Source organism: Borostomias antarcticus (assembly GCF_949987555.1).
Source record: "Borostomias antarcticus genome assembly, chromosome: 9".
NCBI classification, from domain to species: Eukaryota; Metazoa; Chordata; class Actinopteri; order Stomiiformes; family Stomiidae; genus Borostomias; species Borostomias antarcticus.
In genome coordinates this window covers 28,501,001-28,519,026 of record NC_140242.1, presented here as the reverse complement: position 1 = coordinate 28,519,026, position 18,026 = coordinate 28,501,001, and the positions used below count along the sequence as shown (strand labels likewise).

Below are 18,026 nucleotides of genomic sequence, written 5' to 3'. Positions count from 1 at the left end.
CGCACTTGGGCTTTATTATTATTCAATTGAGCATAAAATGCATAATTGTGTAACTTACCACAAACAAGATCCACTTCAGACCAAACAGAGCGTTGTGGAGGGTCGGTGCTTTTGTTTCGGATTCCTTTTCCAAGAAGAGATTTCGCCGAAGTCACATGGATCCAGAATCAAAAGTGAAACTTAAGATACAGACAAGGCAACAAACAAGTATCCTCCAGTCCGCCGCCAGACGGTGAGGGGGTTTCTGTTGTAGTCGAAACTAAACAGCTGGGTGATCATAACATTTTCATATTAAGTTGATCGATACAGCCGACGTTTGAGCACAAGTCACTGCTATTTCGACCTGCCTGGGACACTACCTGACAGGTGATTCTGGACGTTGACTGGAGGCTGACAATGACGGAACAAGTCTTAATTGTGGAGGGTCTCCCAGACGACCTGGACAGAGTGAGACCACGGTTACAACTGTACTTTCAAAACAAAAGACGGTCCGGGGGATATATAGTGGGAATACAAGATTATCCTGAAGACAAAAGGAAGGCATTGCTGGTTTACAATGAAGATGGAGGTAATTACTGTAGCCTAGCCTACTTTTTATTTTATTCAATTTTGGTTACAAAAAGTGTTCTGTGTAGGGGAGAGCGGGGCATACACTAACACATTTTGGTTTGGGGTACATAGGCTAATTTACAAGACATTTGAGTTAATGAGGTTAATAACAGGGACCCTGCGATTTACATGCGCGTTTTGTAATTCGAAAGAAATACCAACTGTAGCAAAAAATAATAATACAAATTAGGCTATATACTGTAAGTCTTAAATTAAAAATTGGTAAACTTTCTAAATATTTCTGCCCTAATGCGCTTTCAAAACCATGACAATTTAATGTCCGCATTTTTATTTTCAACAATAGTTCTGTGGTCAACTCGAAAGACTTGCACATGAAGGAATGTTTTCTTCAGCGAGCCTATTACAAAATAATGTAGGCTAGCATTTAACCAGTGTTTGAATTGGACCAAAATGTGCTGGTATACCTAGCCTACTAGCGTACATAGCAGTTTAAAATATATGAATGTTTGTAATCAATAAGTGGACTCATACATATACAGCGTAGATCTAGATCCCGGTCAGAGAGAGGGTCAGGGGAGGCGCAGGGGGGAGCAGGAGGAGAGAGAGAGGGTCAGGGGAGGCGCAGGGGGGAGCAGGAGGAGAGAGAGAGGGTCAGGGGAGGCGCAGGGGGAGCAGGAGGAGAGAGAGAGGGTCAGGGGAGGCGCAGGGGGGAGCAGGAGGAGAGAGAGAGGGTCAGAGGAGGCGCAGGGGGGAGCAGGAGGAGAGAGAGAGGGTCAGGGGAGGCGCAGGGGGGAGCAGGAGGAGAGAGAGAGGGTCAGGGGAGGCGCAGGGGGGAGCAGGAGGAGAGAGAGAGGGTCAGAGAGAGGGTCAGAGGAGGCTCAGGGTGAAGCAGGAGGCATCAGTGCCACTGCCAACACGAAGTGGAAGGTCTACAGGTAGCCCACAATGCCCAGTGGCAGAACGCGTTCCCGTGGCTGGTTTTAAAGGAAGGAAAATGTACTGTAAGTGGTGTGTCGCACATAAAAAGTTAGCTGGAAAGACCGTGTTTGTTTCAGGAGACGCACAGCTGAAACATGACGGTCTCTCTCTCCTTCCTTGTTTGGTTGTTTCTCATGTTTTCCCACTATACACCCCTACACCCATACATTCACTACCTCCACTCACTATAACACCCCTACACCCATACATTCAACTACCTCCACTCACTATACACCACCCCTACACCCATACATTCTACTACATCCACTCACTATACACCCCTAAACCCATACATTCAACTACCTCCACTCACTATACACCCCTACACCCATACATTCAACTACCTCCACTCACTATAACACCCCTACACCCATACATTCAACTACCTCCACTCACTATAACACCCCTACACCCATACATTCACTACCTCCACTCACTATAACACCCCTACACCCATACATTCAACTACCTCCACTCACTATACACCCCTACACCCATACATTCTACTACATCCACTCACTATAACACCCCTACACCCATACATTCAACTACCTCCACCCACTATACACCCCTACACCCATACATTCACTACCTCTACTCACTATAACACCCCTACACCCATACATTCAACTACCTCCACTCACTATACACCCCTACACCCATACATTCAACTACCTCCACTCACTATAACACCCCTACACCCATACATTCAACTACCTCCACTCACTATAACACCCCTACACCCATACATTCACTACATCCACTCACTATACACCCCTACACCCATACATTCAACTACCTCCACTCACTATACACCCCTTCACCCATACATTGAACTACCTCCACTCACTATACAACACCCCTACACCCATACATTCAACTACCTCCACTCACTATACACCCCTTCACCCATACATTCAACTACATCCACTCACTTAACACCACTGATTTACTCATGCCACATCCCATTTGCTGCATCTTTATATTATTAATAAATTAATACATTTATTCTTACTTCCCCTTTACATTGTGTGTCTCTATTTTTGTTACGGTCGGTCGTAATATTAAAAATAATCATGATAATTTGTTGTCATACGAAAATTGCAGAATTTTCATTATGCTACTAAAATTCTGTGTGTGCTACTAAATTTTTCAACATGGTAGCACAGTGCTACTTGGGGAAAAGGTAAACATCGAGCCCTGGCGTTAGGTTGTGCCCCCCCCCCCCCCCCCCTGTACAAGTATTATGACTGTCATGACTTATCGTATGAATATCATGCCTTATTGTATGAATATCATGCCCTATCATATGAATATCATGCCTTATTGTATGAATATCATGCCCTATCGTATGAATATCATGCCTTATTGTATGAATATCATGCCCTATCGTATGAATATCATGCCTTATTGTATGAATATCATGCCCTATCGTATGAATATCATGCCCTATCATATGAATATCATGCCTTATCGTATGAATATCATGCCTTATCGTATGAATATCATGCCCTATCGTATGAATATCATGCCCTATCATATGAATATCATGCCTTATTGTATGAATATCATGCCTTATTGTATGAATATCATGCCCTATCATATGAATTTAATGCCCTATTCGTATGAATTTCATGCCCAATCGTATGAATATCATGCCTTATTGTATGAATATCATGCCTTATCATATGAATATCATGCCTTATCATATGAATATCATGCCCTATCATATTAATATCATGCCCTATCATATGAATATCATGCCCTATCGTATGAGTATCATGCCTTATCATATGAATATCATGCCTTATCATAATATCATGCCCTATCATATGAATATCATGCCTTATCATATGAATATCATGCCTTATATGAATATCATGCCCTATCGTATGAATATCATGCCCTATCGTATGAATATCATGCCATATTGTATGAATATCATGCCTTATCATATGAATATCATGCCTTATCATATGAATATCATGCCTTATTGTATGAATATCATGCCTTATCGTATGAATATAATGCCTTATCGTGGAGACAGGAAGTAGTATAGTACTGTAGGAGTTATTACCCATGGTGATTTGATAACACAACATGAAACGTTGTCCAGTGTACTGTGTGATGAATACGTGTCATCTCTTCTCTAGATATGCAAAAGGTTTTGACAAAAAAGACCCACCTGGTAAACTTTAAAGGACCTTTTGGAGAGATTGTGCTTCAAGTGAAACTGAAGGAGGATGTCAAAGAAGTGAGAAAAGTTAAACCACCGCGTTTACCTCGCCCGGACAAAGCAAAACTCACATTGCTAAGGAACTCTGTCCCCAGGGCGGAGGAGAAGGTGACTATGGCTGTGTTTGGAATCGCTCCCTATTCACTATATAGTGCACTATATGGGGCGTCAGCCATTTTGTTTGTAGTGTCCGAATTCTCCACGGAATTTTCATTCCCTATATAGTCCACTATTTATTACCCACAATTCACCTTGATTTCCAGGGAACAGCGCATGTACCCTACATTTTCTCCATTCCCCTGGTAGTTCACTACATGGTGAACCCCATATAGGGAATAGGGAGTGAGGTCCTAAGTCGGTATTTGCAATAATTGTCGGCCATACATGTGATATGTAATTGGAACCTAATTTACATTTTTGTCTGATTTAGGACTGTGATGTATTTGAGGACACGGCAGGTACCGTATGATTGGCATTAGGCTTACTTCATGAAAAAAAAATCTCATTCGGAGAGGATGATCAGAAAACACATTTAGGATGCTCATTTGTTTGTATCCTACATGTATGGTGTGCATGTTCATTTTTTCAGATTCAGTGAATGATGATGCTAAAACAGGGGTCCTTTCACTACTGGTCAGACACGGCGATGATGTCACTAAAGCGATCTGTGTGATGTACTTTGAACAGTTTGTGTCTGAGGCACCCTGCCTTATCAAACATGGAAAAAACTGCTGGATCCTCAAACTGTCCAATCAGTCAGGTATGGTTGTCTGTACTGATTGAATTAATAATTTTCAAATGTAATAGACATGATTTTCATGTAGATTTCAACTCTTTTCTGACAATATAAACAGTTGATTATTATGTCTACTAGAGTCTATCATGCTTGTGATGTTCAGAGGTTACCGGTACAATGGCATGACTCAGCACTGCCAGTAATACAGTGAATGAGGAAGTACCCACAGGTCACTAGACAACACCTGCTACCATTTCAAATGAAACAATTACACCTTTCCATTAATTGAGTCTTTACAATTCCCAGCGATACTGAAAATATTGGTGATACTGAGATAGGTACATTACATTTTAGACAATATGAGAGTGTATGGAATGTAATCTATTGATCTATGCAAGGGTCCTATTGGTTAAGCTCTGTGCCCTAAATACTTACCCTCAGATGTGGAGAAGGTCCTTGCCGTTGAGGAGAAGAAGTTTGGGATCTCGGTGGAGGTGTACCATGATAGAGTGGACGAGGGGAAGCTGGACCCACGGCGCTTTGTCCTGAGTGGGTTTGATGACAGCTGCAAATGCAGCTTGGTTTCCTTGTTCATCCACAGCTGTAGCCAAGGGGCTGACCACGCCTGGGAGACACTCGACGATGGAGACGGAATCGTGGTCACCTTCAAACAGGATATCGGTGGGTCAAAACTAACACCAAATCATCTATGGCAGAACATTTCCAACTATGAATGAAGTCCACGGCCCAACTGCATTCTGTCATATCAATGTCTATGTACATGTCCACAGATGTAGAGTCCTTCCTGAAGAGGTGCTCTTCTAAGTTGGACTTTGGAGAGATAGCAGCATGCAGATTGGAGCTGACTGACTCTGTGCTTGTCCAAGGAGATATGAGCCAAATCAAGGAAGACACCCTCAGTCTCTACTTCTCCAACAAGAGAAGCAAAGGGGGTGATATCAGATCCCTGTTCTGGGTCACCCAATACAAGAGTGTGGTCATAAGCTTTGAGGACTGTCACAGTAGGTCATCTGAAATTTTGGTGAAACTTGATTTGAATTTTTACAGTGAAAGTGGTATAATGTCATAAACATAATAGGGCACTGAATATCAAAACAACAAGAGTGACATTTTTCATGCATTGACTACAGCTATGACAGGTCTTAGTTTAAGATGGATGGATGGATACATGGATAGATACATAGATACTGTAGATACAGTGGATAGTACTTTAAAGATCTCGCTTCATTCATACATTTGATCCGCTGTTTCTCTTGTTACAGCCGCACAGAGGGTGGTGGAGCAGAAACACCATCTCAGCGGGGTTGAACTCACAGCTCAACTCTTCTACTCCAGCCTGCAGAAGGTTCTGAGTGGACCAACTGCCATCCAAACAGACCTCCCCACCAAAGTGGTGCTTCCTCTGAGCCCGGAGCTCCTGGGCTTCATATACCGTGTCCAAGGACGCAAGCAGGAGATCCAGACCAGACTACAGAAGCTCCATGCTAACGTTTCTATCAACATGGCCACGCAGCCGCCTCAGATGGAACTGCAGATGACCATGGAGAAGGAGTCTTTGGGCGCACTCCGCTTGGGCCCTGCATGGGAGAGGAAGGTCAACAGAGAGGCTCTGGACCTGTTGGAGAAGTACAAGGAGGTCCAGCTGTCTGCTGCTTTGGAGGTTTGGGAGAGAGTTGAGGGCAGCTGCCTCGAGCTCAACTGCCTTGATACCAGCATCTCCTACATGAGAGATGGAGGTAAGGTAGTAGTGGTGGGAACACAGACAGAGATCAAGAACGTTGTTGAGAAACTGGAGAAGATTTTGAAGAACGCTAATGAAGAGCTTGAGATGGAGAGGGACACGATTGAGAGAAAGATCTTGTTTAAATCCAAGGAGGAGCTGGATTTTATCTGTGACCGGATCTCTGGCAAAATAGGGAACCTGATGCTCTCCAAAGATGAAGAAAGCTTAGTCATCTGTCTAAAGGGTTTGAAGGACAAGGTGAGCAGAGCAGAGGGACTCATAAAAGAGACCCAGATGAACGTTGAAGCCAAACCGCTTGATCTGTCTGCACCTCTGGTGAAATTCATGAAGTCCATGGATCTGAAGAAATTTGAAAGAGATCACTTCGCTCAGAACCACATTTCATCTGTATTTCTCCTTGGCGATGAGTCCATCCAGATCCTTGCAGAGAAAGGTGACATCCTGAGGGCTGAAGACAAACTTCATGAGGTCATCAGAGAAGAGGTCATCGGACTCAGCACAGATCAAGTCAATGTCACGAAAAGTGAACAATGGATGCAGTTTTTCTCCGAACTGAACAAGGACCTTGAATCTAGCCTTAACTGCCAAAATGTCAGCATCTCACCATTCGGAGCAAAGATTGAAATTTGTGGCTTGTCCAGTGTGGTGGCAGATGTGTTAAGCAAGATAAAAGGCTACCTAGAGAACAAGAAGCTCACGACAGTGGATGTCCCTCTGAAATCAGTCCAAGAAGCAGAGTTTTTTGCGTCTTTCGTGGACCTTTCTCCGGTCCTGGGGTTGGGGGTGACTATTCTGGCCTGCAAAACTCAGGGATCCCCTTGCCTGAAAGTCACAGCGGCGAGTGAAAAGATCGAAGAGGCTGTAGAGGCGGTGAAAATTAGGGTCGGTGCAATCACAACAGAGAAGCATGTGTACTCCAATGCTGGACAGTCCAAGGTCCTGGAGAAGAACCAGGTGGCGCTGAAGGCCAAAGCCAAAGAACTGCAGTGCATTCTCTATCTTTTACCGCAAGTGACCACTGACTCTCAGAAGCACAGTTTCGATATAGAAGGAAGTCTCACTTTAACCATTGTTCAGGGTTGTATCTCGCAATTTGCATCAGATGCTTTAGTTTGTCCCCTGAGCACCATGGCGTTCGATAACCCAATCGCCAAGCGGTTCCTTCAAGTCGGAGGGCCTGAGATCAAGGAGGTTATTAACAAGTGCCTAAAGGAGAAACAGAGCTTAATGGCAGGAGATGTGGTTATGTCAAACCCAGGCACCATCAGAGCCAAGGAGCTGGTCTATGCAGTGATCCCTGTGTGGGGAACCTCAACTCTCAATGGCAAGTATCTTGAGACGGTCGTCTGTGAAACTCTGCTGAAAGCAGACAACAGGAAGTGCCTCTCGATTGGGATGCCAGTGCTAGGCTGTGGCACTTTTGGCTTCCCAGTCAAACAGAGCTGTGAAGCAGTGGTCAGCGGAATTCGTGAATTCATCGGTGGACATCAAACATCAACTCAACACCTAAAGAACATATATCTGTTAGAGTCTGATGCCAAGGTCATTGAAGAATTACGGTCAGCCATTGAAGACTTGGTGAGTTAGCTTCTACACCTCCCACACTTGAAGTATCCAGTTAAACAGGATTTGTGTTAAATGCTATGACACAGCCTGCTTGTCCTGGTTAACAGATCTTGTCTGCTTGTCTTGTGATGCATCGGTCGCACAGGGAGATATGCTGTAAATGGGTCAAATGTTTTGATCTTATCTTTATTGCACAGGGCTATCATCAAACTACAGTGCCAAACAGAGCACCAGCTACTCCTCCTCCTACACAGAGTGCGTCACACACCTCAGCTCCACCCCTACTAGCTAAACCAGGCTCAGGGTCTACAGGTAGTCTCCTTCAACTAGGAATCATGCTTCAGCATCACCGTACTGTACATCTAATTAGCCTGTTGATATAATAACTCAGATGCTCTCCCTGGTCTTTCCCTGCCAACAGTGACTATTGCTGGAGTCTCTGTGATCCTTAAGAAGGGAGACATCACCAAAGAGACTGTGGATGTTATTGTGAATTCCAACAACATCCATCTCAATCTGAATTCTGGTCAGTCCATTCACTTTGTCTAGTCATGCGTTATTTGGATTGTACATGTGTTGGTTTTTGAAGTGAACTTTTTGCCAGCTGTTTTCAGTTTGCTTTGACTCACAACCGGAAATCAAATGTCTTCTGCACAGGTGTGTCTGGAGCCATACTAGAAGCAGCGGGGAAATCTGTCATGGATGAATGCAAAACACGAGGTATAGACCTACATTATTTGATACAATCGGGTTACGAAATCAACATTTTGATATCTTCAGCCATCATACATTTAGTTATTCAACTTGAACCTCGTATCCCTTATTAATGACTGGAGCTGTTTCGCCAGGTGTCCAGAGTGCTGGTGGCGTTGTCCTGACAGGGAGTGGGAACCTGAGCTGTAAACACATCGCCCAGATGGTCGGACCTGACAACACTACCGATATCACCACCTCTGTGGAGAAAGTCTTTCAGCTGTGCGAGAGCAAGCAGGCTGCCAGTGTGGCCATCCCCACCATCGGCACAGGTATCACCCCTGATTTCACATTATATTTAACATATCAATTGATAGCTATGATATTTCATTATATGATTGGTTCACTTTTCATTCATTATGTCCTTTATTAAAAATACGGCTCTTTAGTTCTCCTTGCTCTGAATTCGTCTGTCTCCGCCTGCTATTGTTTCAAGAATGCGCGCGCATACTTGTGCTGTTGAAGGCTGTAAAAGGGTCTATTATGAACAAATATATGACCCACGCTCGTTTATTTATGGGCGGTGGCTCTACCACATAAATTCAATAACTGACACAAAAAAACATTCAAATAAAAAAATAATTTTGCTCTAGTTACAATACCTATTGTGCGCAGTCACTCGGTGATCCCGAAGGTGATGTGTGTTTCTATGGAACCGTAGGGCGAGGTGGCATTGACCCCAAACACTCCCTCAAGGCCATGCTGAGAGGGCTGGAGAACCATGCGTCTCAGACTGCTTCCTCCAGCATCAAACGCATCTTCATAGTTGCTTTTGAGCAGAAGGTTTTCGACAGCATGCTCAAATACATCACCAAGAGAAACGCCAAGACACAGCGTGTCAAACAGGTAAGTCTGATACAAAACGTTGAATTATTAAGTCTGATTTGAATTAAGATTGATCTTTAGCTTCCACGGAATGTGATGTTTTCTGCTGTAATGTTGTATTGATTTATGAGACTTTAACATACAGTAATGGTATTTTTTTGTTTAGCCAAAGGCTGCATCTCAAAGACCTCAGTCTAAGCTTCCTTCAAATCAAGGTTTGATAACGATTTTTGTATTTTTTATTTGTTTTGTAAAAATGAAAGCAATACATCACGATATTTGGACCTTTACAAACATGTCTGGTGCTAATTCTCCAATTAGATTTACTAAAAGTAAGCTGAATCGTCCAGTCTACTCAGAAAGTTAATACATTGACATTTATTACCTTTCAAAACTCGCGCCCCCGGGACGCAGCATTCAGTCGAAGTGCGCATGCGCAACGTTGTGCTTAAACAACACAGTAGTAGCTAACTATTCCCTGTCTATGGATATCATGCGTTTTTTAGCTCAATGATATCATGGCGGAGGTGAGAAAACTGAAGCGAAACATCACAGAGGAAGCCAGAAAAAGAACAAGAAGAAAGAGGAAGGGAGCGACAAATAGGATTCTCTCTTCTTGGTGTGTCGGCTTACAGCCAACACACAAAAAGACAATCTCGTAGAGCCTGTGGGGGCGCAGTTCAGAGAAAACCGGAGAAAACGCTATGTATTGCCTTAACTCTAATGAAATAATCCAAGTAATTGTTTATCATTGACCTCCCCTTCCCCTAGTGTTGATCCATGGGGTCAGAGTTGAGGTGAGGAGAGGCGACATAACCACTGAATCAGTCAGAGGCATTGTGAATACCTCCAACTCTGATATCAACTCGACTGGAGGTTAGTACTGTACATTCATTAAATGGTTATGTTGGTACATTACACACACTGCTCTATTTATCATGTAAGGCAGGGGTGTCAAACTCAAATACACAGTGGGCCAAAATTTAAAACTTGAAAAAGTCGCGGGCCAACATTGAACAAATGAAAATTTTAATATGGACCCAAACAAGTTTTGCTTTAACATTGAATATGGAACAAGCAACGCTTATTACCATACAATATATAACTTAATAGTGCAGACATGCAAAATCGAATACTGGCGGGCCAGCTCTAGTAGTCATTTGGTATTGCCTCGCGGGCCAAATATAATTACACTGCGGGCCAAATTTGGCCCGCGGGCCAGAGTTTGACACCCCTGATGTAAGGGAACCATTTATTTTATTTTATGCCACTGACTAGATAAGAAAGAAAGAAATTAAATGACTTTTCATGTCTGTCTCAAATGAATGGTCAGTCTAATCTAGTTCTCCCAGAAGGATAAGCAGATTAATTTCCCCTTGTTGTTTTCAGGGGTCTCTGGAGCGATTCTCAAAGCAGCTGGGAGTACGGTTGAACGAGAGTGCCAACACATCCGTGAGTGTCCTGTTCCTCCTTTAACAGAAGAAAGGTTTAAATGTAGTTTAAATGTGTATAAAGTGATTTAATAAAGCGTTTGGGCCGGCGTGTCCTGCTTCAGGTGCAACACCAAACATGTGAAAGGGTGGGATATATATACAGTACAGGGGGAATGTGTTGAACCCAAGTGGGGTCAAAGTTGAACATTTACAACAGGTATTACCTGTTACACCTGAAGCAGGCCACGCCGGCTGAAACGCTTTATTAAATCACTTTGGGAGCTTTTCAAACGGTGTGCGGACAGTGTAGTCCAGGACTAGACTTGTCCTATGTCACATGGTGTCACCTGGTGTATGTGCCACAGTCTTACAGTTTAACTTGTGTGGGTGAATTTAAATCCATTTTAAAAGACTATGAAACCAGTTCTCTTGGTCAATGCAACTGTGTTTGATAACTTGCCCTACAACTGATTCTTGCTGTGAAAGTATGTCTCTCTGTATTGTCTGTTGTTATGTCTCTTTTATTGCTGTATGTTTGTTTCTGTTGCCTTCTTGGCCAGATCGCTCTTGAAAAAGATATTTTAATCTCAATGATGCCTATCTGGTTAAATAAAGGAATTGATTGATTGATTGATTGATTGATTGATTGATTGATTAGTTGATTGATTAGTTGATTGATTGATTGATTGTGTGTGTGTGTTGTCCTCTCTGCTCCTCTGAAGGCCCTCTGAAGGGCAGTGAGGCAGGAGTAACCAGTGGAGGGGACCTACCCTGTGATTTCATCATCCACATGCTGGGGCCCCACTCTGTGACGGACGCCACGGTGCGCGTGACCAAGGTGCTGGAGCGCTGTGAGGAGAGGCAGATCACCACCGTGTCCTTCCCCGCCGTCGGAAGTGGTAGGAAAACCAGTCCCGGTGATACCTCACTCCCGCTTGTACCTCACTCCTGCTTGTACCTCACTCCCGTTTACACCTCACTCCTGCTTGTACCTCACTCCCGTTTACACCTCACTCCCGCTTGTACCTCACTCCCGTTTACACCTCACTCCCGCTTGTACCTCACTCCCGTTTACACCTCACTCCCGCTTGTACCTCACTCCCGTTTACACCTCACTCCCGGTTATACCTCACTCCAGTTTACACCTCACTCCCGCTTTTACCTCACTCCCGCTTGTACCTCACTCCCGTTTACACCTCACTCCCGCTTTTACCTCACTCCCGCTTGTACCTCACTCCCGTTTACACCTCACTCCCGCTTTTACCTCACTCCCGCTTGTACCTCACTCCCGTTTACACCTCACTCCAGGTTACACCTCACTCCAGGTTACACCTCACTCCAGGTTATACCTTACTCCAGGTTATACATGACCTCTGACCCTTCCTCTCCCCCATCTGACCTCTGACCCTTCCTCTCCCCCATCTGCCCCTTCCTCTCCCAGGCGGCGGTGGTTTATCAGGGGCGGAGTCTGTGGGAGCCATGCTCCAGGGCATCAGAGACCACCTCTCCCAGCGCTCCTCCACCGTCCTCAAGCTCATCTACGTGGTCCTGAACCAGGACAAGGTCCTGCAGGACGTCCAGAGAGGACTTGACCAGTGGAAATCCAAAGTGATGGTAAATGATGGATTTGGAGACGTCAGTGTCCAGGTGTAATTCCCTTGCTGTCGATTTAATGTGGTCATTGAAACGACACCTTGGGTGATGATGGCAATGCCTCCATGAAGGCGCTTCACTCTGCAGGGTTGTGAGGAGTTTTCTTAACACTTCTTTTTGACTGTAATATAGGATGAAGATGACTCTGAGGATGAGGATGATGATTGGTCAGCTACCTCTGAAGATGAAGATGCTAGCAGTCAGTCCAATTAATTTCAAACTGTTTCATACTGCGAACATGAAATATTGTAAATATTCTGGCGCTTATATCTACATGATTTCTACAGCACAGTTCCCTTCTTTATATGGTACCCTTTGACCCCTGTTCATCCAGCCAACACCACTGAAGCCATGATCGGGCCGGTGAAGGTCAAAGTGTTTTGTGGTGACATCACCAAGGAGAAGACTGACGCCATTGTGAGCAGCACCAATACCAGCCTCAACCTGAGCTCAGGTAAGCTTCCTCCTCCTCCTCCTCCTCCTCCTCCTCCTCAACCTGAGCTCAGGTAAGCTTCTTCCTCCTCCTCCTCCTCCTCCTCCTCCTCCTCCTCCTCCTCCTCAACCTGAGCTCAGGTAAGGTTCTTCCTCCTCCTCCTCCTCCTCCTCCTCCTCCTCCTCCTCAACCTGAGCTCAGGTAAGCTTCTTCCTCCTCCTCCTCCTCCTCCTCCTCAACCTGAGCTCAGGTAAGCTTCCTCCTCCTCCTCCTCCTCCTCAACCTGAGCTCAGGTAAGCTTCCTCCTCCTCCTCCTCCTCCTCAACCTGAGCTCAGGTAAGCTTCTTCCTCCTCCTCCTCCTCCTCCTCCTCAACCTGAGCTCAGGTAAGCTTCCTCCTCCTCCTCCTCCTCCTCAACCTGAGCTCAGGTAAGCTTCCTCCTCCTCCTCCTCCTCCTCAACCTGAGCTCAGGTAAGCTTCTTCCTCCTCCTCCTCAACCTGAGCTCAGTTAAGCTTCTTCCTCCTCCTCCTCCTCCTCCTCCTCCTCAACCTGAGCTCAGGTAAGCTTCTTCCTCCTCCTCCTCCTCCTCCTCCTCCTCCTCCTCAACCTGAGCTCAGGTAAGCTTCCTCCTCCTCCTCCTCAACCTGAGCTCAGTTAAGCTTCTTCCTCCTCCTCCTCCTCCTCCTCCTCCTCAACCTGAGCTCAGGTAAGCTTCCTCCTCCTCCTCCTCCTCCTCCTCCTCCTCCTCCTCAACCTGAGCTCAGGTTAGCTTCTTCCTCCTCCTCCTCCTCCTCCTCCTCTCAACCTGAGTTCAGTTAAGCTTCTTGTGGTTTTTTGTGTGTACATATGTACCCAGTGAATACACATACAAAACAATCTCATGACAATGTGATTGACTCAATCATAAGTAACACACATGTTCACTGTGCAGGTGTGTCGGGTGCCATCCTCAAAGCAGCTGGTCAGACAGTTGTGGACGAGTGTAAAAGTCTGGGTATGAGACATTTTTATTTTATTGTTTTTATTATTTAAGTATGGTCAATTTAGAATGGTCATTCAAGAATGCTCAATGGTCAATTAAGGGGATGACATCTTCAATTTTTTACGTGATGACAAATTCTACCATCTACAGCACAGTAGACTAATGGTGTAGTTATTGATCCGTTGCTGTATTTCTGTTCGACCTCTGTTTGACCTCAGGTACCCAGCCCAGCGACGGTGTGGTCCTCACCAAACCTGGCAACCTCCAGGCCAAGCACATCGTCCACATGGTGGGTCAGACCAAGGAAGAGGACGTCACCAGCTCCGTGCTCAAAGTGTTGAAGATGTGTGAAGACAAGAAAATACAGTCCGTCTCTTTCCCAGCTCTTGGCACAGGTGTGATACAGTCACATATCACACAATATTTCCATTAGTAGTATTTACTCTCCATATTGACATGATTTTGACACTTCTATATTTACAATAAAGCGTATATTTGATATGTATGATAAACATATTGGATTCAATGGACACTGAAGAAACCAAAGTTTATTTCTCTCAGATTCGAGGTGTAACGTGGTATTTTTCCTCGTCTGCTCCAGGTGCGGGGAACTTGGGGGCGTTGCAGGTTGGGAACGCCATGATGGAAGCTGTAGACCACTTCCTGCGCGCCTTCAGGAAGCCCTTACTTACCTCCGTTCACATTGTCATTTTCCAAAACAAGATGATGAAGGATTTTGAGGAGGTCTTGAAGAAGTACAAGAAAGTGATTCCAAGTGGTGAGTGTGAGGGCTAAAGAATATTAAACGAGAGCTCATGGTCTCTAAAGCCCGATGGTGATATAGTTGCTTTGACCACGCGTACGCGTCGACCTCACGTCCTCTGACTTCCTTTGGGCCGGCGGCTGTGATCGAGGTACGCAGAAATTAACGCGCCGCAAAATAATGAATAATACTAATGAATAATAATGAATAATAAAAAATTAGTGATTTGACTACACACACAAGTTGCTAAATGGCAAGAGTACCGCGGAATTAGAGGTGTGTTTCATGCACCAGTAAAACGACCTCTCTACCTGTATCTCCAATAAAGATCACAGCACTTCAGCTGCCAACAGCTCCATACTAATACTACTAGTGTTAATATTCATTTCTCTCATTGGTAACTTCTACTCCTGATTTATACCCTCTTACCACAGCTGCCAAAAAGACCAGGAAATCTTCTAAAGGCCCCAGACCCAGTCAGTCCACCTCCTCCTCTCCCACCAGCGCCCCCCTGTGCCTGGCCAGCGCCACTGCGGCCGTGCCCTTCCCTGTCATGGAGGTGGAGGTGTACGCCGGCTCCCCGGCCGGCCTGCTGCAGGCCAAGACGCTCCTGGAGGAGCAGCTCTCCGAGGAGCTCAGCAGCCAGGACGTGTGGTCCAGCCACCTGGCCCTTCTCCTGGAGCCCGAGAAGGAGGCCATCCTGGCCCTCAGCCGGAAGAACCAGGTGTGCGTCCAGGTGGCGGCGTCCCAGGACCGGCTGACCCTCTCGGGGAAGAAGGACGACGTGCTGGCCTCCGTCCTCCAGGTCAACAACCTGCTGCAGGGAGCCAAGGATCGGGAGAGCCGTGCGGGGGAGGAGAGGAGGCTGAGGGGGACGGTGCGCTGGGAGGCGGGGGAGGGGGAGGCCTGGGAGGAGCTGGACTCCAGCCTCAGCTACGACCTGGAGCTGGCCTTCCACGCTAAGACGCGTAGTTACACCTACAGCCACCAGGGGGAGACATACAGCGTGGACCTGAGCAGCATGCAGCGGACCGACAGCAAAGGGGCCATCAGTAGAGTGAAGAGGACTCTGAGGGTGGATGCTGACACAGGTAGAGTTTGAGGCATTGCAGGAAATGGACAAAGGCACGTACATCCGAAATGTTTAAAACTGGATGCTAGACAGAAAAACAAACTCTTCAGGAAAAGTCGAGTCTGCACACCAGAAATATGCTCCCAGGATTTTTTTATTGACACCGAGATGACGTTTCGGGCTACAAGCCCTTCTTCAGACAGTCACACATCCATATAGCGTCAGGCCAAACTCTCAATAAGATCAGGCCAAACTCTCAATAAGATCAGGCCAAACTCTCAATAAGATCAACATCTTTCAATATAATGTCTGACTACAGTTTTTGTGTAGAGTGACTATTGTTTCCGTCTGTGTGTGTGTGTGTGTGTGTGTGTGTGTGTGTGTGTGTGTGTGTGTGTGTGTGTGTGTGTGTGTGTGTGTGTGTGTGTGTTCTCAGCTGTTATTCAGCCCCCACCAAGCTGGTCCAAAATGGACTCCAAAGATCTGGCCATTGTTGACCTGGTTCCCAGCTCACAAGAATACCAGGAAGTTGAGAAGGAATTCCTCAGAACCTGCAAGCAACCAAATGCTACAAAGCAGCCGACAATCAAAGTGGTTGAGGTAAACTTCCCAGAGTTCTTTGTTCTGTTTATAATACCTCTTATCCATCCATCCCCCAATCATCACCACAGCCCGTTATAGAATCATAGACAGCGATTACTTAATTAATACGTTTTACTACTGAAAAAGTGTCTGTAGTTTCCTATTATGCAGAAAGTGAAACCAGAGGTACAGCAAAGGGATAGCCTACTGTAGATGCAATGGTCATTTTAATTATACTGCATGAACCAAATTACTCTGCAGCAGTTCAAAAACATAAAACACATTCCCATGCTTGGTGAAGGGGTTTATGATCCTGTACCAACACAAGGGAGAAAAGTACCCAGGCTGAGGTAGAAAAGTATTCATATGCAGCGTCTGAAGTCCCTTCACTAGCCATCCATGGATGTAGCATATTAGCCATGTTGGTGACGTCAAACAGTGTGACACAGTCGTGTTGCCAGACTGGGTGGTTTTCCGCCAAATCTTTTGGGCTGTTTTGTGTGCGTTACGCCGGTTTTCACCTGGAAAGTTCCACAGTATCTGGCCACGCTTAGTTTACTATCGCGGGGGCGGCGTTAACTACCGCAAGAGTGAACGTCGTTCAGGATCGGCAGCTTCCGATGGGTGCGTTCAGTTCACGGTTCATCACAAACACGAGCGCGTTCAGTGACCGGCGCTCTTCTAGTGCGTTCATGCGCAACACTGGTCACTGACCACACCTCCGTGGTTTCCTCTTCAGATCAAGAGGATCCAGAGCCGGAACCTGTGGCAGAGGTACGCTGTGAAGAAGCAGGCTCTGGACAAGAAGTATCCCAACCAGAAGAACGAGATGAACCTCTACCACGGAACCACCAAGGACATCTGCCTGAAGATCAACACCAACGGCTTCAACAGGAGCTTCTGTGGGAGGAACGGTGAGGAAGAGAGCAGAAAGCACCTCCCTAGTCTGCTCTGATAGCAACAGTGCTTTCTGAACAACATCCATTTCATTTCTTATGAAAGGAATTTCATTTAATTTCATTTCAAACCTTTATTTATACTCGTAAAGCACTGAGGTTTACCTCATTTACAGTGTGGACGAGTTCACACAAATACGTATTAATTAAGTATTAATATCTGGTTGAGAACATTTCTGAGGTGAGAACTTCTAATTTTAACCCATATGTATATTTCCCTCCACAGCTACAATGTATGGCAATGGAACCTACTTCGCCAAAGACACGTGGTACTCCTGCCAGGACGCCTACTCCAACCCGGACGCCAGCGGGTTGAAGTACATGTACCGCGCCAGGGTCCTGGTGGGTAAACCCTGCCAGGGGAGGCAGGACATCAAGGAGCCGGACCCCCTGACCCCCGGCGACCCCGGCTCTGACCTCCACGACTGCGCAGTTGACAACCTGAAGCAGCCAATGATCTTTGTGGTGTTCTGTGATGCGGGAGCCTATCCCGACTACCTCATCAGCTTCAAGAAGGCCTGAGAGAGAGGCAGTGGGGAGATCATCACTGAGAGAGACCTACCGGAAGACTTGCTCTTGGACTGTAGGCCTCAGAGTTCTTGGTTTACTTTCCATTTGATTTTAAAGTGGGATCTACTCCCCCATATATGTTGGGGAATTCTGGCTCAATGTCTTCTACTAAAAGCTGTGCAATATCACCAATACCATACCTGATCTTGTTC

General features: G+C 45.7%; 1 protein-coding gene across 1 annotated transcript; it reads left to right on the top strand.

Moving 5' to 3' along the window:
* Window positions 1–396: 396 nt before the first annotated feature.
* Window positions 397–17,826, top strand: parp14rs3 (poly(ADP-ribose) polymerase family member 14-related sequence 3; the record flags this gene model as incomplete). The annotated part of the gene is made up of 21 exons (XM_084443474.1): window positions 397–568; window positions 4,962–5,201; window positions 5,312–5,542; window positions 5,804–7,765; window positions 8,273–8,377; window positions 8,509–8,571; window positions 8,700–8,876; window positions 9,266–9,454; window positions 10,201–10,305; window positions 10,819–10,881; window positions 11,585–11,761; window positions 12,304–12,476; window positions 12,648–12,714; window positions 12,850–12,969; window positions 13,881–13,943; window positions 14,150–14,326; window positions 14,533–14,709; window positions 15,129–15,785; window positions 16,203–16,366; window positions 17,088–17,262; window positions 17,531–17,826. 21 exons carry the CDS (start codon window positions 397–399, stop codon window positions 17,824–17,826), a joined length of 5,553 nt encoding a protein of 1,850 aa, XP_084299600.1.
* Between the last annotated feature and the right edge of the window lie 200 nt (window positions 17,827–18,026).